This window comes from Plecotus auritus (genome assembly GCF_963455305.1).
Source record: "Plecotus auritus genome assembly, chromosome: 3".
In the NCBI taxonomy this organism is placed as follows: Eukaryota; Metazoa; Chordata; class Mammalia; order Chiroptera; family Vespertilionidae; genus Plecotus; species Plecotus auritus.
In genome coordinates this window covers 42914411-42935405 of record NC_137772.1, presented here as the reverse complement: position 1 = coordinate 42935405, position 20995 = coordinate 42914411, and the positions used below count along the sequence as shown (strand labels likewise).

At 42.4% G+C, this 20995-nt stretch overlaps 1 protein-coding gene across 30 annotated transcripts in view; it reads right to left on the bottom strand.

Moving 5' to 3' along the window:
- Positions 1-20995, bottom strand: part of DOCK9 (dedicator of cytokinesis 9) — a 281552-nt gene that overhangs the window by 141747 nt on the left and 118810 nt on the right. For all 30 annotated transcript variants that reach the window (XM_080662392.1, XM_080662395.1, XM_080662401.1 and 27 more), the window contains exon 2: positions 7204-7320. In XM_080662392.1, coding sequence (XP_080518518.1) covers positions 7204-7320 — 117 coding nt within the window. The remainder of the gene's footprint in view (positions 1-7203; positions 7321-20995) is intronic.

The following is a 20995-nucleotide window of genomic DNA, read 5'->3' as shown; positions in this document are numbered from 1 at the left end:
GTGACCTGACTTTTAAACTTCTTAAACAACCACTCTGGCTACTCTGTTAGGATAGGCTGAAGGGAGCAAGGACAGGATCCAGAAGACTTGTTGGAGGCTCTTGCATTAACTAAGGCAAGAAAGGGTAAGAGCTGTGGCCCTGGTCACAGCAGCAGGAATGCTATCTGATGACTTACTGTTACCCCTTCCCATCCTTTTTTTTTTTTTTCTTTTTAATGAAGATTTTTTAAAATATGTTTTTATTAATTTTAAGGGAGAGGGATAGAGAGATAGAAACACCGATGAGAGAGAAACATCATTGATCAGCTGCCTGCTGCACAGCCCTACTGGGGATCGAGCCCACAACCCAGGTATGTGCCCTGACCGGGAACCAACCTCTTGGTTCCTGGGTCGATGCTCAATGGCTGAGCCACACCACCCGGGCTCCTCCCCATCCTTTTCCCCATAGCCTGCTTTCCAAACCCTCCTTCCTCTCCCCAAGACTGCACCTCACCTGGGCCAACCTGAGCCCAATTCACCTCTAAATTTCTCAATATCCAGTCCTCTCTTTGCAGTTCAGAGATAGAACTCTCTATCCTTCCTGAATTCTTCCCCTCAAAGTCCCCATTGCGAAAGCATCTTGTCTCAAGCGACATCCCCACAATATCTTGCATCTTTAATCTCTTCTTCATTCCTGGACTTTCCTCCTTAGCCCATTCTCGCGTCTCCCCAATCCTGATAAAAACCTCTTGTTATTGCTGAGCCAAATGATTCCTTCTCTCTCCTACTATTTAATGCCAATCTCTGTGCTGAACCCACCCACTTCTTCAGCCCTGGCTAGAAAATATCTCCATTGGCAAAGACAGTTACCGACTCTAACGACCTTTCTCCCACCTCGTCAGCCAGGAGTGCGTGGCTGCCGCTCAGCCTGCCTGCCCTTCCTCTAACGGCTCTTGTTGCCTTCCCAAACCCCCAGTTTCCTGGTTCTGTTCTTACTTTCTGTTTCTGCTTCCTACCTCCTTTCTTCCCAGTGAAGGTATACCCCAAGATGGGGGCCCCATAAGCACTCTCATGCTCATAACCCCTGGGGCTACTCTAACATTTCTGTGGTGAACCTGCCTTCTCTCTGAGACTGGGCTTCTGCAATTCCAACACTTAAAGGACTCTTAGCACCTGAATGTCCCACTATCTCAAACTTAATAAATTCCTATGGGCCCCTGTTTATGCCATGACACTGGTCACATTCTCTTCCTTATTACTAATATTAATTATCTCCTCTCCTAAGTTTGGAGCTACTTGAAAGCAGAAACTGTATCATATATTTACACTGCTAAGCATCTCCTGGCTGAGCCCTCTGCACAAGGAGTATAGCCATAAACTATAAGCTAAATCAATACACTCTTCAACTCAGCTGATCAGTGCTATCTGAAAAATACGCTTTTCTTTTTTAAGGCATATTTGATTATAAAAGAATGAGCTGTCCCTGTTTTCTGTAAAAGGCATTATACTTGAACTAAAATTAAAATGCTCATCTCCTGAAGTTCTGGCCAATGTCAATTCAGAAATATTACTTATCCAGGTTTTTCAGGAAGGTGCAATCCTAGACATGAATATCCCAGAAACCACAATGTTCACAGAAAGTTACATTGTTGGCCACTGAATTCTGACTGACAAAAATTTCTAGGAATTTATTTTTAAAAACCACTTTCCAATCAAAAGTTCAAAACAAAGTATTGAGGTAATTTTTTGGCAGCATATAATAAAAAGTGAGGACAAAACCCTGTAGAAAAAGAAAATTCTTTAAAAAAAACAGATGGGAAATGAGATCAGAGACTTTCAGACCCTTTGTCAATAGCAGGGCCTGGCTTCCTTTTCAGGTCAGTGGTTTGTAGATCATTATCAGCCTCATGTAAGTCCAAGAGGAAAAGAAACAGAGGAAAAATAAAAATCAGGATGTTATTTAAAGGGAAATGGATTAACCACACTTTTCTATACAATGCTGAGAACTTGAGGATTCTCCTGTATCCAAACATTTTCAAAAGTGAAAATTTCTAGGATTGCCAATTATTAATAATCTTTGCTTTATACTCCCATCTTTCCTTAAAATTCTTTTGCTAAAAGATTTGATGTTGATAATACACTATGAAGTATCAGTAGAAAGAGTACCTGAGAAATCTCTCCTCATTTTGACTTTACACACAGCTTTAAGGATGACAACAATTTCACATCCACATAACACAGAAATCCCATAACATAATATTAAAAAAAAACTGTGCTAAAATTTCCATATAACATAAAATTTACCATCTTAACCATTTTTAAGTATACAGTTCAGTGGCATTATCATTGTTGTATAGCCATCACCACCGACCTTCCACAGAACTCTTTTCAAATTGCAGAAATGAACCCATTAAACAATAACTCCCCACTCTCTCTCCCCCAACCCCTGGCAATTGCCATTCCACTTTCTATCTCTATGAATCTGACTATTCTCAGAACCTCGTATAAGTGGAATCATTCAATATTTGTCCTTTTTTGACTGTCTTATTTCACTTAACATAATGTCCTCAAGGTTTATCCATGTTGTGGTATGTATCAGAATTTCCTTCCTTTTTAAGGCTATATCGTATTCCACTGTGTGCATCTACCACATTTGGTAATCCACTCATGCATCAATGAACATTTGGGTTGTTTCCACCTTTTGGCTATTGTAAATAATGCTGCTATGAACCTAGGTGTATAAATATCTCTTTGAGTCCCTACTTTCAATTCTTTTGGATATATCCCCAGAAGTGATATATATGTTCTTTTATTCCTTCCATACAAACTGTATCCCTTGTTAGTTCATATCACATACCAAAGTCTAATCCTATATAATAAAAGGCTAATATGCAAATTGACCGAACAGCAGAACGACCTGTCACTATGACATGCACTGACCACCAGGGGGCAGACACTAAATGCAGGAGCTGTCCCCTGGTGGTCAGTGTGCTCCCACAGGGGAAGCACCACTCAGCCAGAAGCCGGGCTCATGGCTGGCTAGCGCAACAGCAGTGGTGGGAGCCTCTCCCGCCTCTGTAGCAGCACTAAGGATGTCCAACTGATGGCTCCCAGGCTGTGAGAGGGTGCAGCCTGAGCTGAGGGACCCCCCCCCCCCGAGTGCATGAATTTCGTGCACCGGGCCTCTAGTATTTATACAATATAAATGATATCCATAAATTGCTTCCCAACATACTTTTTTACTATTTACTACCTTCTTCATATTCCAACACTTTAATAACTACACAAACATTAGTAAGCTATGCAACAACCCAGGATGTGAGAGCTCAAAAAGCCAGCTGTAGATTCAGTGAATTGATGGCAACAGTTAAGAATGTCACAGCAGTAGCAGCAGCAGCATCTGGCAAAGGACTTCCCTTGAAGGAGAGTGATGATTGGAAATCGATGGGCAGACCCACACTGAATTCTGTGTCTCTGATAGGAAAGGGAGGATTCCTGGGCATTACTTTCAGTTATATATAAAGTTGTCATTTTGTAAGCAACAAATCAACTTATATTTCTTGATCTAAAACATTTTAATCAAAAAGGTTATCATCTCTATCTAACTTGCCCAATAAAGTTTACCTACAATGTACCCATGGAAAAGTAAGTTCTCAGAATAAAGGTTTGTTAGCTATCAGAAGATATATGCCTTTTAAGACTGTTTCACCTCCAATCTTTTATTTCAGAAATTATTCAACTTCCACCAATCCAAATCACTGATCAGGCAAAAAGTTTTACGAATCTAGTTACTGGCATTTCCACATGTGCTCAATGATACTCATATTTACTTCCTGAATCAAAGAAAACTATCCAATATTCACAATAATTTTACTCATTTTAAGTGAAACTAAAAGTACCCAACTCTAGAACCCAGTGTGCAGAGATTATGTGGATGCGGAGATGGATGGGCCCAGAGAGGCACCCACACTGTGCTGAGCCTTCCTCAGGGCCACAGCATATGGAGACATTGGGACACAAAATGCGTAAGAAGCCATTAGTGAAAAGCCCAGTGTACTTAGGTATCAATGTACACAGTGTAAGACAGTAAGCATTAGAGGAAATAAGAGAGTGGGGGGAGGGGGAGAATTGAAGTGGCCTCAGAGGGTGAGATGGTTTTACAACAGGGGTGGGGAACCTTTTTTCTGCCAAAGGCCATTTGACTATTTACAACAACATTCGTGGGCCACACAAAATTATCAATTTAAAAATCAGCCTGCTATATTTGGTCAAACCTTTAATTAACTCACCCCTAATGCCTTGGCAGGGACAGACCAAATGATTTCTCAGGCCTTATATAGTCCAAGGGCCAGATGTTCCCCACCCTTGTTCTAGAAGGATGGAAAAGAAGAGATTTTGTTGGCAAAGAGCACCTCGAATCCAAGATAGAGAAAGAACAGAACAGACCCCAAAATACCAGGGAATGATTCTGAAAAAAAAAGTGTAGCAGACTAGTAAGGGCCATGTTAGCCATGGCATTCCTGTCTCTGGCCATGGCTGATAAAACCTCACTTCATAAATATTCTGATGGCTGAGAATTGTCCTTTTGTTTTTTAAAATCCACATTTACTTCATGTCTCTTAGGTTTTATTTTTCCCTGACCCTTAGGCAAGTACATCCCACAAACAAATCTCTCCCTAAGACTCATTTTAAGATAGCACTTAGATGTCCTTAGGAGTTGACCAATACCAACATTGTCCTTAAGAACGGTACAAATGTATCATCACTATCCACATTTATATTTTAGTAAATTATTATCCTGAATATATTTGAAAGAACCTCACTATGTTCTATTAATAGTTACCGAATACTGTTTAACCAGAAAGTGTAGTATTGCAAATCAACCCCCAGCATGTACTTTGTTCACTCTATGGCCCATTTGTTATCCAACTTGCTATCTTTTTTCATATGAAATAAAATACGTTCACCTGATCTAATTTGCTCCCTGTCTCTAATAATACAATAGTAATTCTAGTCTATACTGCCTAAGGAAATAAAAACATGGACAGACATAAGGAATCCATAACATTGCTAAGACATTTTGCTTATTCAGCTAACTAGACAGTTATTGAAATTACCAAGACAAACTGGCAAGAAAGCACAGTGCAAATGGCCTTACTTGATTGGAAAATAGGAGTTTCCAAGAAAACAAGTAACACCATCAAAATTTAAATGGAGACCATCACAATTACTGTGGTGAGGATCTAAGCTAAAATTCAAGCTCCTTAACCTTTGAATAAACTTCCCCAAAACAGAAAATAACACTTGCTTGTTCAGTCTTGGCCAGCAAAGAGTTCCTTTCCTTTTCGAGAATATCTGTGCGTGGTATCCCAAGAGAAGTAGATACAGGTGAAAAAGACAAAGACGTTTTTCTCAAAGTTTCAATTACTTGATTCTACAACTGCTTAAACATTTAGGTTCCTTTCTCTGGCATAAAAGGTGAAATTAAATTAACCACGTCTTGTTTCTTTGGTTTGGTTGCTTCTTAAGCAACTTCATCTCAAGGCTGCAAATACAACTTTTCATTCTAGGCTGCAAAACTTGAAATAATGTTGTTACTCTAATTAATACCAAGAATAATACATACTTCATGCTCAGAGAAACTTGAGATAACCTTTAGCTTCCTCTGAGCACACTTCAGGAAAAATATGTCAACATGGATTGCAATTTGTAATCAACTGATTAACTTCTCATGTTAATTTGTTGCCAAAATCACAGGCAGGAGGCATGGTTCTGAGGTTTCCTTTTATTTGTCCTTTAGCTGGGTAGTCTATGCTATGAAGTTTTCGAAGCCTCGTCTTTCTAGGCATAATTTGAAACCATTCATCAGTGGAACACATTTTGGCAGCAGCATCATATTACATACTTAATGGTCAATTTCATTTCCATGGCAATCCTTACTTTCCAGGGGAGATCTAAAGGACAATAATTTTCTCCATATGCACTTCTAAAAAGTTAGAAAAAAGTGAACATTTGTGAAAATTCTCAGCCTTGTTGTAAACCGAAGTCTTTTAAATTTGGTGGGGAAAGAAAATGTTACGGAATATAATTCAACAATGATCATTAACATGGAAGTTTCTAAAAACAATTCCGTATGCACAGAATTGTATATAATAGGTTATTTTCTGAGAGTGGGATTAGAAAGAAGGTAGGGGGGAGGCTTTTAATGTCAAGTATTCCAATAGTGCCTCTTCGTTTGTTTGTTTACAAGTATGTAGTACTTTTAAAATTAAACAACAAGGAATCAATGAAGTTGTTAAAAAAAACTAAGGCAGCTCGATTCACACAAGACAGGGCTCAGTCATAAAAGAATCAGATAGTGAAACTTCGAGGTAGAGAAGGCGATTAGGTTCCAGGAGAGCGAGGGAAGTAACCAGACCTCCAAATAGACCGAGGTAACTCCAGGTTATGAGGTATCTAACACCACTGTATGGGGTTCCTGGAGGAAGAATGTTCTAGCTCCTCACTAACCTCAGAGTTCCTGTGAGTCACTCAGCCGCAGGCCATAATCTGAAAGCCTTCTGGCAATAATCTAGAGGACAGCTCAGAGCAGGAGCTGTGCTGAGTCCTCTGCTAGCAGCTACTAAGCTCCAAAGAATAGCACCTGCCACTGCACCAGAGAGGTAAGCGTCAGGACACACCTGTTACCTCCAAACCTTCTTTGTGAGCTCACACACAGTTCAAAGCCTCTCTCATGGCAGTTTCCTGAAAGGATGCATGACAAAATCCTCTACTTCTCCCCAGCAAATCTCAACCTTAAGACTCTAAGGCACTAGGAAAAAAACCTAAATTCCTCTTCAAATAAATCTCACAAGACAAAGGAGGCACTTGTGTCCATTAAAGCAGCCTATAGAATAGTACTTGTATTCAAGATAAAACACTCACACACATACACGCACACACACTTATATATATGACATCTATGTTGTATATATACATATGTTTGCATACATACATATACACACATATATAACATATAAATTCACATCTGCATATATATGAAAAATAATGCCATTAAAAAATCAACTCATGAAAGAATGCCTGAAGAATATAATGACATAATTTCCCCTCTTAAATAACATCATCTTTTAAAAATCCTAAATTAAACAGACAATAAAGCAATAGATAGATAATTGTAAAGATCAACTGCATGATTCTATTTGCAGAAACTGAAAAGTTACCTACCTGAAAGTCATCATAAGGGAAGAGCAGCATCTCCCTTAAACAATCGTTCAGGATCTGTGTCTTCTTCTGGACGATGACATTTTCATAGTCAAGGGGCTCAATCAGCTTTGGCTTGGCCTGGAAGGTGAAAGATAAGCACATGAAACAATCTTTTTGTTGTGTTAATTCTCAACATGAGGATATTTTTCCCATTGATTTTCACAGGGAGGGTGGGAGGGAGGGAGGGAAGAAGAGAGAGGGAGAGGGAGGGAGGGAGGGAGGGAGGGAGGGAGGGAGAGAGAGAGAGAGAGAGAGAGAGAGAGAGAGAGAGAGAGAGACCTAGAGATTGGTTGCCTCCTTCATGCCCCTGACCAAGGACTGGGATCAAACCTGCAAACCAGGTACGTGCCCTTGAACAGGAATCGAACCCTTGACACTTTGGTGGTCAGACCAACACTCTAACCACTGGCTAGGGCGGAACATTCTTATAGATGCAAGCAATTTCTTAAGATTAAAGAAGTCTGTAAATTCTACTGTATATGTGTTTGCATTTTCCTACTTTTCTATAATTAAAGTGTTAGTTTTGCTACCAGGAAGAATCAGAACCAAGAGATAAAAGTTGTTTTCAAAGAAAAAGAAGACACTTCGTGGCACTCTGCCTATGTATAGTCATGCTTGCTTAATTCTTTAAACACAAAGAAGGCTATGGATTCTGGTGGAACTTCCAGTCATGTCTTGGGTCACCCCTGGCAAGGTCAGTCCTCTTCCAAGCTTTAGGCTCTGCCAGAGATGCCCACTTAGGGCTCCAGCCATGGTCTAGCAGTGGAGGCTGGATGCCCACAGTGGCTCCAGCCATGACCACCTTTTCTTGGCTCAGGGCTTAAAGCATCCACAGGGCTCACTATTTCATATAAGACTCTATAGAACTCATCTCTGAGTCTCAAAATATCCCTGTCTGTTCTGAAATATTTACAACTTCACTATGTAATACCTAAACATAGAAAAACCAGGCAAACAGGGGGAGAATAAAAGCACTACTTAAACCAGTGCTTATGGGTGAACCTCATGGGTAGAGATGGCCATCCCTACCATGCACTGAGAAGGGAAAAGAGGCAACAAGCAAGTGGGGAAAGAAAAGAGATAACTTGCCTTTTCTAACTATTCCCAAAGTTATTTTTCTCAGTAAAAATCTCTCTCATCTTTGCCAGTCATTGCCATAGTGTTTACTGGTCACTTCCCATTTGCAAGGCACTAAGGGTGAGGTCAGGGATATAGATACATATTTAACTAACTGTATAACACAGTATGTGAAGTGTTAAAACGGGTACACACACACATACACAGAGAAGATTATTTTTCAAAATATTAATAAAAAAGCATCAAATATAATATCAACAAATGCTTTATATATTACAATGATAATTAATATAAGAATATATGAAAGACATCTGATATGTAGTATCTAAATTGGATATTGTGACTGAGGCTATTACCTGTTCCCAAAATCTCTTTTCCTCCAAATACAGTTGGACTACATTTCCCAGCCTCCCCATGGTTAGGTGTGGCCATATGACTGTCTTCTGGACAATGGCATGTGAGTGGAAGGGATGTGGTCATAAAAGCCTCTGCCATAGACAGAATGTTAGTGTCTCCTCCAAATTCATATGTTGAAACTTAATCCTGAATGTAATGATATTAGGAGGTGGAGTCTTTGGGAGCTGATTAAGTCATGAGGGTGGAGCTCTCATAAGTGGGATTAGTGCCCTTTTAAGAGAGACCCCGGAGAGCTCTCTTGTCCCTAGTGCTAAGGGAGGACACAGAGAAAAAAGGACTGTCTATGTACCAGGAGGGGGCCTCACCAGACAAGGAATGTGCTGGTGCGTTGATCTTCCTTTACAACAGCCCCACCCCCAAGTCCATAAAAGAGTATTTCCCTCCTTTGTTTCTCTGGACTTGCATGTGGTTCGCTATTAGACCACATGTCCCAAATTGCAATTCTTTGTTGTTCCCAAACAAACCCATTTTTCTGGAGAAATATCTGACTATTTGTTTAAGGTCAGCAGTCTATTTAGCATACCAAAATAATGTTTCTGTTAATTAGATGAATTAGTTTTTGCCTGAAGATATCTTGGAAGTATTTAAAGACAGAATATAATGTAGGTATTACTTTTGTGTGCCAGTGTGTAGCATTCAATAACTTGCATATTTTCACACAGGTGATCACACTCAATCCACTGTTAAACTAATTAAACAGGAGGACCATTAGACTGAGGTGCTCTAAGGCCTGGCAGCCTATGTAAGCAAACCAAAATCTAAGCCTGCAAATGCCTCATGGTTACAAAACCAAACCACTAAAGACAACTAATCACAAACAGCCAACTAGGCTTTAGGCTACAGTCAATCAAATAATTTCTTTTCTTTGTTCCCACCCTTTATATAAGTCTCTCCCCAGCTTCTGTCAGTTGAATGCTCCTAACCATTTCTAGTTTGGTGCTGCCTGATTTGAATTGAGTTTTGCTCAAATAAACTCTTAAAATTTTTAATATGCCTCTCTTTATCTTGTAACACCCCTTAATACCAAAGGTAGGCATGAAACCATTGCTCTGTTTAACTGAGGCTGGAAACTGAAGATAACAAGTTGAGTTAATTGCCTAGAGTGCCCCCCCCCCCCACTTCTCCCCCAGGTAACCAGCCGGTTAGAAGGCAGTCTTTCGTCCACTGGAACTCTTTCTTCTCTAGGTTACTGTTATGATCTGGGATCACCACTACTCAACCAGAGTAAATTGTGGCGAGTTTATTAGCAACATTTCTGTTAGAGATTAATGATGCATGTTAACCAGGAAAGCCTACACGATTGATTTCAACAACAGAGAGACCTCATGGAAGAATGACACGTCTATCTTCTTTAGTCTCAAGGATTACGAAGATTTGAAACGTGTACAAACCCTTAGGTCACTTAATGAAATGACTCCTTAGAGACCTGGCTGGGCAGAGGTCTTTAGCAGTAGCAGGGAACACTTTCCAGGACAAACCACCGACTCCAAGGAAAAGGGGTCAACCCTGAATGACTCACCTGCTACTTAAGTTAAAAACAAGGCAAAAAGCTCTTGCTTCAAATACAAATAATTGGCACAATGCCCCCATTCAACACGTGGCCCTGAGGAGGAGGAAATAAAGAAGTTATCAGAGGAGATAAGGCTGAAAATGGAGATTGGTGAGGGAAGGAGATGGGGAGAGAAAGGGGCAAAAGAGACAGACACCTGCAGATAAGGGAGGAAGAAGATGCAGAGATGGAGGAAACATAGGAGGAAGATGAAGAGAAAAAGAAGATATAAAAAGAAATAACAGAAGAGAGGGGACTGGGAGACTTGAGGTGGGTCCATGGGCAGTCACATCATCTACCCACTAAATTGTTGGTTAAGAGTATAAATGCCTATTTTCTACTATTTTTTAAACTGATGGTTCAATGGTTAGAGCTGTTCACTGTTCTTCAGCTTCACTGAGCCTTTCCAAGTGGTCACATGAGCTGGGGGACAACTCACAAGGGTAGGGAACTGACTGCCCTAAAGCACCACTGGTGAAAAGAACGTCACCTTCACAGTAAAATGAAATTAGGCTGGTTACCAGCCAGCCAGTCCCCGTCCCCGACTCCTGGTTTAGAAGAAAGAGGTTTGGCACAGATCTGGCTCATGGCCTTGTTTTTAAAGTCATCTCAACATGCTTAAGTTCAATATTTCTCCAGGTGACAGAGCTACAAGAGCTAAGTTTTTATTTTCTATCAAAAGCAAGATTCTGTGCCCAGAATTACCCAAATTGGCCAATGGTCATGAATGACCTAGACTATCAGAAACACCATGTTTTGTAACCAGGAGAATTCACCAGTTTGAATTTTAAATATTCAAGGGCACTGTGTTTTCCTAAGCATGATGGGGCTCAACTATCCTGAGTCTATGGCATTCAGAACTGTTGCAGTGCCTGGTTTGCTGCTTTCATAGTGTGTGAAACATGTAACTTGATCTACATACACAGCACCTTCAGATTTCTACCCAGTTTGGGAGGTTAAAAGTCCTTATCTATGGACATTCATTTCTCAGGTTATTATGAAATCAGAAAGGGAGAGGACGTGGTACTTTCCATTTACGGCAGACTACCACATTGGTTCTCAAACTGGGTCCAGGGACAGTAGCATCAGCATCACCTTGTACATTGACACAAAAGTAAACTAGGGCAGAAACTCCAGGAGTGGGGACCGGATATCTATGCTTAAAGCAAGCTCTCCAGGGGATTCTGAAGAAGCCCAGGTATATAATGATGTCCAGGAACTATGCTGGAATTTGTAAATTCAGAGGGGGAACAAGCCCAGTGCTGAGCTTCTTAACCTCCTTGGGGTTATAGTCTCTTTTAAAAACCTGGGCCCACGCCCTCCCCGAAAATGTATATACACATTAGTTTCCAAATTTTAAATACAGTTTTGGGGGGAGGGTTGTCACTCCCTGGAGAACAGCCATGAAACTGAGTTGAAGACACCTTGGACAGGCAGCCTCATAAACACTTAATTCAATACAGTGAGAGGTGCTGGCACAAGTTACATACAGAATCAAGGGAGGAGGTGGAGCCAATTGCCGCCCGTGGGCTGTGAGGTTTCTTCACTTCACCAAGGAAGTGATACTCTAAGAGTGCCGAGAGGAGAATAAGAATTCTTCAGGTTGGCAAAGTTTTGAATTCCTTGACAACACAGCTCTCCTTGGCTAGGCTGAAGTGCAGGTTCCCGTCACACATCTCTAGCCCTGGGGTCCATGACATAAGCAATGCAGTTCACCATTTCTGACAGGAGCCTGCCGCTCACACCTCTGCACTTGTCACAGTCCTACAGCCCTTCAGACAGTGGTCTACAAAGTTTTTATTTTAGCAGTAGCATCCTTCCTCTAAAGAACAAATCTCAAAAACAAATATGCCAAAGCAGGGTTGTTCTAGCCCAGGGCATGTGGTACTTGGCCATAAAACTGGGGCACCACCTCCCTTAACCCATTAAGAGGTAGCCTTTCTCTTCTCTGAGTACTGCATCCCTGGGCAGTAGCAGTCCTGGGGTGCAGTTCATTCTGCTTGGATTGAAATGTTCCATGATCAGCTTGTCTCCCCAATTATTAGTGCCTTGGGACAGGGCCAGGCTCATTATCTCTGTGTCCCCAGAGCATCTAGCCCAGAACCAAGAGACATATTAACTGTGAGGCTAATAAAACTTAATGCCCCTCACTTGCACAGACCCTTCTCCAGGTACTATGTATGTGTCAAGTTCAGCATCTTGTCTTATTAGGATGATTTGTAGGAACACACCCACTGTGTCAGTCTACCCAATGTCCTGACTCATGACACGGAAGTGTAGAATGAGGGGCTGGATATATGGCAATACAGACAGATCCCAATTTGCATGGCCCCATAGCTGCTTGGGGGCATTTAAGGTAAGTTATTGTACAAACTGAGAATGCCCCCAAATCATATAGCTAATATAAGAAAGAAACCTAATAGATATTTTTCCAGTCCTAAGAATTTATATAATGTTACCTAATGCAAAGCTAGAAGAAACTTTTCTAAACTATGATTAATAAAATACAAATGTCAATTAATCATACTAAGGGAAATATTAAATGATCTATAACAGAATGATAAAACAAAATCATGATCATATGAAGAGATGATCACAGTATAAAGCCAAAAAATGTAGGGAAGAAAGTATTACTGAGTTGTGTCAAGAGGTTGATTAAAATGTATCAAGAGATTGATTAAAATGTATTGTTTTCCTATATTTCTGACGTTTATGGTTTGAGTTAGATTTTTAAAATTTGTAATTTGTTGTGATTTCTTTTCAAATTCTAAATATTCACTTCCATGCCTTATTTTGTATTGGCAACTTTGAATCATTGTTCTTAAACAAGGTCCCCCAAATTCTAAGCTTCATTGCTCACAAAACCTGGATCTGCCCTGATAGGGCCATAGATCCCTATTTCTCCAGGTGACAGGTCCCACACGTATTGATCAAACTGAAGGCAATAAAATGGTTAAGAAAGCTGAGCAGTTACATGCGGCTATTATTGGGCTCCATTGAGTTAATGCAGGTAAAACGCTTGGCAGAGCTTGACAAACTGTAAACACATAAATAATCATTCTACAATAATAATAATAATCTATACTAATAAAAGTGTAATATGCATATTGGTCATGACGCCCTCACAGTAACAACCAAACAGCAGGCTGCGTGGGGCGACCAGGCTGGCAGGGGGGTTAGCGAGGGACGACCAAACGACTGACCAGCAGGCTGTGGGGGCGATGAGGCCGGCAGGGGGGTTAGCGAGGGACAACCAAACGACTGACCAGCATGCTGCGTGGGGCGGCCAGGACGGCAGGGGGGTTAGCGAGGGACGACCAAATGACTGACCAGCAGGCTGCGTGGGGTGACCAGGCCGGCAGGGGGGTTAGCGAGGGACGACCAAACGACTGACCAGCAGGCTGCGTGGGGCAACCAGGCTGGCAGGGGGAGCAGTGAGGGGCAACCAGGCCGGCAGAGGGGGACAGGGAGGGGTGACCAGGCTGGCAGGGGGGGCAGTTGGGGGCAACCAGGCCGGCGGGGAGGCAGTTGGGGGCGACCAGGCTGGCAGGGGGGGCAGTAAGGGGCGACCAGGCCAGCAGAGGGGGGCAGAGGGAAAACCAGGCCAGCAGGGGGGGCAGTTAGGGGTGATCAGGCTGGCATGGGGGGCAGTTAGGGGCGATCAGGCAGGCAGGCAGGTGAGCAGTTAGGAGCCAGCGGTCCCAGATTGTGAGAGGGATGTCCCAGATTAGAGAGGGTGCAGGCTGGGCTGAGGGGACCCCCCTCCCTCCCGTGCATGAATTTCATGTACCGGGCTTCTAGTAATAATAATAATAATAATAATAATAATAATAATAATAAATGTGTTGCTTGCATGACAGTCATCTTAGATTTTTTTTTTTTTGAGTGCTCCACATACATTCAATTTTACCAATCTGTTTACAAAAGCTTTCCTGCACCCTCCAGAAATGTATGAAATAAAACAGACAACAATGGTAGGGGCATTAACAAAAGAGAAAAAACAAAAGGCCAAAGACAGAGGAAACTAACTGTACAATAATAAATAGAGATGACACTGGAGTTCAGGGACTGAGCCCAAAAGAAACATAAATAGATGCTTAGATTATGAACTGAACTGAGGAGTATTGATGAAGTTTGTGTCAGGAAGGATTGAGAAGAATAACAATTGCGGGGCAGGGGGTGCGGTTCAGGGTGTACAGAGAAGAACTTAGACCCATTCCCAGTAGGCAAGCTGCAAGAGCAGCAGAACCTAAGATTCTGGAGGAGGAAAGGGGGCAAGCAGTAAACCCCAAGGGATGCTGCTCAGAGGGTTCTGTGGCAGAAGATGGAGACAGACTCAGCTGGGGCGTCTGGGAGGCCCAGGACCCACAGATGGTTTTCTAACAGAGAAAGAATCAAAACCTTGGCTTCCGTGGAGGAGACCGAAAGGTCAGGCCTGAGGCCAGGGCCATGTGATCAGAACACTGAAGGAGCCCCATCCCAATGGACAATATGTGCACAAGTTAGCCCCTGATACGGAGACCCCCCGGCCCCCATCTACTGGCCAAAGCAGCAGGCAGCACGGCAAACCTCCAGTGATCATGCGGATCTCACAGATGCCAAAGAGCACGACCCACATGCCCTCCCATTAGCCTCCCTTTGAGGCTCTCTGAACTCACTCTTTCCTTTAGCATCTGCTGCTGCAGGTCTGGCTGCTCAACATCTATGCAAATTGAAATTCCAGATTCACAGGCAATCAGAAACCAGGGAGTCTTCTCTATGCCAGGAAAATGAAATTCCTTAAGAATCCAGCACAACTGGAAAGCATCAGACCACAAACGAGTTCAATTTTGGCCAAACATGTATGAAGCCTAGAATACCATGGGAAGAGCTAAGCAAAAAGGCTTACTGATTCCACCCTGGCCAGGGTTTCTCAGTGGTTAGAGCATTGGCCCGCACACCAAAGGGTCATGGGTTCGATTCCTGGTCAAGGGCGTGTATCTGGGTTGCAGGTTCGATCCCGGCCCGGTTGGTGTGTGCAGGAGGCAACCAATCAATGTGTTTCTCTCACATTGATGTTTCTCTCTCTCTCTCTCTCTCTCTCTCTCTCTCTCTCTCTCTCCCTCCCTCCCATCCTTCCTCCTTCTCTCTCACTTTCTCTAAAAATCAATGGGAAAAATATCCTCAGATGATGATTAACAAAAAAAAAAAGAATTAAAAAAAAAAAAGCTTATTGATTCTATTGCTCTTCTCTCTGGCATGAGAAGCTTCCTGTGACCTTTTTAGTCATTTCTTCTTGCCTATATGTCTCTGATAATTAAATGTTCACATAAGCTGAAACCCCAAATGCCACTTCTTGAAATAGCAAATGAAGGAAATGGCAACTCTTTGAGCATTCTATTATAAGAGAGGAGAAATTCATCATTTCTGCTTATGAAGAATTTAGGACTTTCTTGACTTATCTGCATGGCTATGAAAGCAACTTGATCAGCTGAGGTAAAAACCTTTCATGGAACTTGGTCCCTTTTCAACCTTGCCAACAGGACACCAGTGCTGTTGCTGGGGAGGGGGACAACGAGCCTGCAATGAGAAGGAGGGGCTTCTGAAGCCAGATAATAATCAGTGTGGCCCCACGAGGCTTCCTGCACTACTCTATTGTACACACTCTCACTACATATCCCACCAAGAGCTTCTTGAAGTTATCAGATTTGAAGGAAGATCCCTCATCCATAATAATAAAAGCCTAATATGCTAATTAGACCAGATGTCCTTCCGGGCATCCTTCCTTTCGGACAAAGCTGCGGTGGTCGGGGGCCAAGGCAGTGGGGGCCGAAGCAGTGGGGGCCGAGGCAGTGGGGGCCGAGGCAGAGGCAGCCGCCACAGCGGCGGGGGGCCAAAGCCCTTGCACAAATTTCATGTTTTGGGCCTCTAGTTTTGCTATAATTAGGGTGGGCACAGGAAATTAGCAGCTGCCTCCCTTCCTCACTTGCAAATGTTACTAGCAGTTATGTGTTTCTTCTCTTCAGACTTGTACCCAGCCTGTCGATGCTCACTGTGCCAGGTCTTTGGGACCAGGATAAAAGGACATGGCCCCCACCCACAGAGTTCACAATTCAGACTGGAGACAGATGTGTGAACAGTTACAGTAGGATGACTGACAGCAATGGGAACCCATGAGTGACATCTGACCCACCAGAATGAACCTGACTTCCTCCCAAGTGGACTACAAACTCTACCAAGGCAAAGATTTCTCTGCTTTATTCCACTACTTTCTCCAGCACCTAGAAAAGCACCTGGCATAGAACAGGCACTCAATAAAACATGTTGGATGAGAGAAGGAACCCAACAACATGGAAATTGTTAGAGCTGAGTCTAAGAGAAGAACAAGTTAGCCAGGATTCAGGGTGGATTGGAGAAGCCAGAGAGCATGCTCACATATGGAACAAGATTTTGTGGGGCCTGAAATCTGTATAATTGGAGGAAGGGTTGTTAAAAACATATAAACTTATGAATATGAAGTTGCTGGAGTCCCTCCCAGGGCCTTGGAAGGGATCCTGAAACTGAAGCATCACTAGCTTCAGGACAAGTCGTCCTCTAAGCATGGTGAGTTCAGGAAGCAGCAAGCAGCTCACAACAGCTGGAGCAGAGTTGCATAAAGGGTTCGGGGTGGCAGAAGGCCAAGGGCTTGGGGCACAGTCTCTAGGGAGCTACAGTATCACTGGAAATCCAACTCGATGGAGAAAATCACATTTATGAGAACTCCTATCTGAAAGGGTACTCTATGTGACTGCAAAGGTGAACTATGTGACCGCAGATGGGCGAGCTTGACAAACAATGGATGGTCAGCCTTAGGGCCTTTGTTTCTCTGGAGTCAGAGAGGAATGGCTCCGTATAAGGGTCCCTGCACCTCTGCCCTAAGCAGCCTTCAGTCTCTCATCTAAAATAGCGTACAATTTGAATAGCACCCATTTGAGGGAGCACCAATGATTCGCTCACCTGGTATGCCACATGTCTCAAAGCCACCCCTGGCCTATAGCCTGTGGTGAAAGATGAGGCCAGAGTGGCAGGTGGGCAATGCAGAGAAGGGCCCTCAGGAAGCCAGCAAACTGGTGAAGGAAGAAGGGGACCGAGACAAAACTAGACCCTGCACCATCCTCCAGCCATGAAAAATGATCTCTCGTCACCTTGTAATAGACATGTTCTTCTTTCCTTTCCTTAACCCAGGGCATTAAAACTTAGGAGACCCTGATAATCAAAAGAGGATCACATTCCTTTTCAGTAGTACATGTTCTTCTCCAGACTGTTCATCAGTGTGCGAGGAACATCGGTCTTGGCAGCTCTTCAGAAGCACGCTTGTTTCAAAGGAGCTGGAGGTTCAGTAACATTAGAACTCCAGTTGTGCAAACATTAGAACCTGAGATTATCTGGTCTAGCCCTCTCGTCTTACAGACAGGGACACCAGGGAGCATGGGAGTTAAGTGACTGTCTCGGGTCCTAGGAGGAGTTGCTGCAGGACTGGGCCTGGATCCCAGGTCTCCTGGCCTGTGGTCCATGCTCTTCCTCTCATCATCTGCATTTTAATTTTCGCACTTTCTTTGACAACGTGCATAAGCACATGATGTTTTTAAAAAGTGAAGAAAGAGAGAGCCTTGGACTGAGAAGCAAGCTCAAACCTGAACATTAAACCATAAGTGAATGAATTCGAGAATGTTTAGAATGTATAATGACCACCTATCTCAGACAGTTAATATAGTTCTCACACTGAAATGTGGGTTTATCCTCAAAACCCCAAGAATGACATAATTGTTAATCTAGTTTTTTATCTTATAAGCATGGATAGATGTTAAATTCCCTTTTTATACAGCACTTTAAAAAGCATTCAAATTAGAGAACTTGTCACTGAGTGAAGATTTTATTTAATTAGGCTTGGCAGCATTAGCAAAACTTGAACACTCAAAATCAATCAATCAGAAGGAAAAGAGTTTGGGGTTTTGTATTGTCAGTTTTATAAATAACTGTGGTTTTCCAAAATTATTACCCTATTACTAAAATGAACAGAATTAAAGACTGCAAAAATGTCAAATCAATAGTACCTAGAAAACAGTGTAAGAGAAACATAATAATGGAAATTGAGCTAACAATAGAGATAATCATACCGATTGCTGAAAACCCCCTAAATGCTCGCATTTAGTCAGCTCAATGGAGACGTGGCTGATAATGCTAATGAAGAAAGAAGGGACAGCAAGGACTTAGGGGACTTTCTGTCGCCCATGGAGCACACAAGCAGAAAGCTGAATGGAATGGAGCAGTTGCCCTTGCAAAGACAGACTGGAAGTGTCATCTATCCTGACACAGGCATGGGTTAAGAGAGGCAAAGGAGGTGTAAGGAGAACAGAGAGAGAGAGATAACAGACACAGAGCCTAAGGGGCTGGCTCAGCATGTGTCTTTCACACATACAACCATCCCAGCTTCTGCCTGCCATTTTTACACATATGAAAGCAAAAAAGAAAACGATGCACCATGGTAGTTGTATACATAATTCTATCTTAAAATTATACTACAGATTCTTTTTCGGCCAATAACCACTGCCCCCACCTCACTTTGTAGCATTATGGTCTGAAATTCTTAATTCTTCCTATGTCCATAAAAGCTATTTTTAGAACTCTGAAATGAGGAGGTCAAGTAATTAAGCTAAAAGGCTCTAAAAGCCTGATTTAGTCAGATTTCAAACAACTTACTTTAAGCTACTTATTTGAAGATATTGAGGATGAGGATGGAATATTCATAATGTATATGATTCACAAAAGAGTTTCTATAGACCTCATGGCCAGGAAGGCAGTTCAGAGACCTGGGCAGATGTAGGGAGTGAGGATTAAAATCCTGGTCCCAAAATGTTTACTATTATTGGAGGTGGTGACAGGTAGCTGGGGGTTCAGAATGCCAGACCCATGTTTCTTAGTGTGGCCCAGACTAGCAGCATCAGGATCACTGGAACTTTTTAGAAATGCAAATTCACGCCAAACAGACTGAATCAGAAACTCTGGGGATGGGGCCAAGCAATTTGGGTTTTAACAAAGCCTCCAGGTGATTCTGATGTTCACCCAAGCTGAGAACCACTCTACCAATCTACCTACTTCTGGGTATGTCTGAAAATTTCCCATCAAAAGTATTTTCAAGAAATCCTGATTCCACTGATTATTGGCTATGTGGCCTTGGGGCAACTTACTAAGTCTCCATATCTGCATCTTAAAGTGGGAAAATAACTTTTCTTATAATCACAGGGTTATTGAAGGATTTCAATATATAATGCCTGTAACAGGGAAGGAGCACAACAAATGGTGATTATGGGGCTCATACATAGTTGTGTCATTCAGACATAAGAGAATTTTAGCCCCTATAACATATACATGACTTTTAAAAATGTTTTTAAATATATTTTTATTGATTTCAGAGAGAGGAAGGGAGAGGGAGAGAGGGATAGAAACATCAAGGATGAGAGAGAATCACTGATAGGCTGCCTCCTGCATGCTTCCCTACTGGGGATTAAATCTGCAACCTGGGCATGTGCCCTGACTGGGAATTGAATGGTGACCACCTGGTTCATGAGCCACAGGGGAGGGCTCACATGACTTTGCCGGATCACACATGTTATCTCATTTAACTTCCCCCATACCCAATGGTTGTACTATCACAACTCCACAGATGAGGAAGCTGAAGTTCAAAAGAGTTATATGAATTAATGAAGGTCACACAGATGGTGACCCTTGGATCTCCTGGTTCCAAGCCCACGACCCTTCCCATAAACGAACGACTGGCAGTAATGATAGAATTTCAGTACTAGGACAGGAAATGCTTGCCCAATCCCTCCGTTTCCCTTTGTTGAAGAACTAAATAACACCACTCCACACTGATGCTTTGGCCACCACAGCTCTGGGAGGACAGAAGTGTGAGACTCTGCTCTCTGCCCAGCTCAGATACCTGGAAACGTAAGCCACATTGAACTGCCCCGGCTCCAAGACCTCGCCAAGGAAGAGAGAAAAGGCAGACTCCTTTCCTGAGGGATAGTCATTTTCTGTCTCAAGAATATTAAAAATCATATCCAGAAATACTAAATCTTCCTGAAGAACCAGGTTGGAACGTTGGAATACATATGAATGCCAGTAGGTCGCACTTAATTTACTTTGCCAATAAATAGTTCCAGGATATGGTGGTCTTTGGAAGGAAAACCTAACCTTACACTTTTCCACATAGAATCAATGTACTGGAATGCTGGTAATAGGCCACACAATGATTTTTCCGAGTGTACTACAACCATTACAGGTGATGTTATGGTTTCAGATGTGGCTGACAAGGAAGAGGTGGTACTGATGACAGAAGGGCTGCGAAGAGGAAGAGAGGAAAAGCTTCTGACTTTGGCCCCTTAAGTTTGAACTTCTATACCCAAGCACTCACATAAAATGTTATTTTTAATTTAGGTCAAAAATAACAGAAGCACAGGAGAGTTTGGTGGCACAATACCCACAGCATAGTCAAACAGATTCCTTGAGGTGCATCTTTTTTTTTTTTTTTTTTGCAATTTAACACATTTGGATATTAGTGACTAAACCTTTGAAGGTGGAAGGAGGAAGAATAAAGGAGAATTATCCCCAGATCTAGTCTTTCCTGGAAGCACCTTTCTGCAACCCATTTTTGCCAATACATTCTGTAAAGAGTGACCAGGACCATGTGGA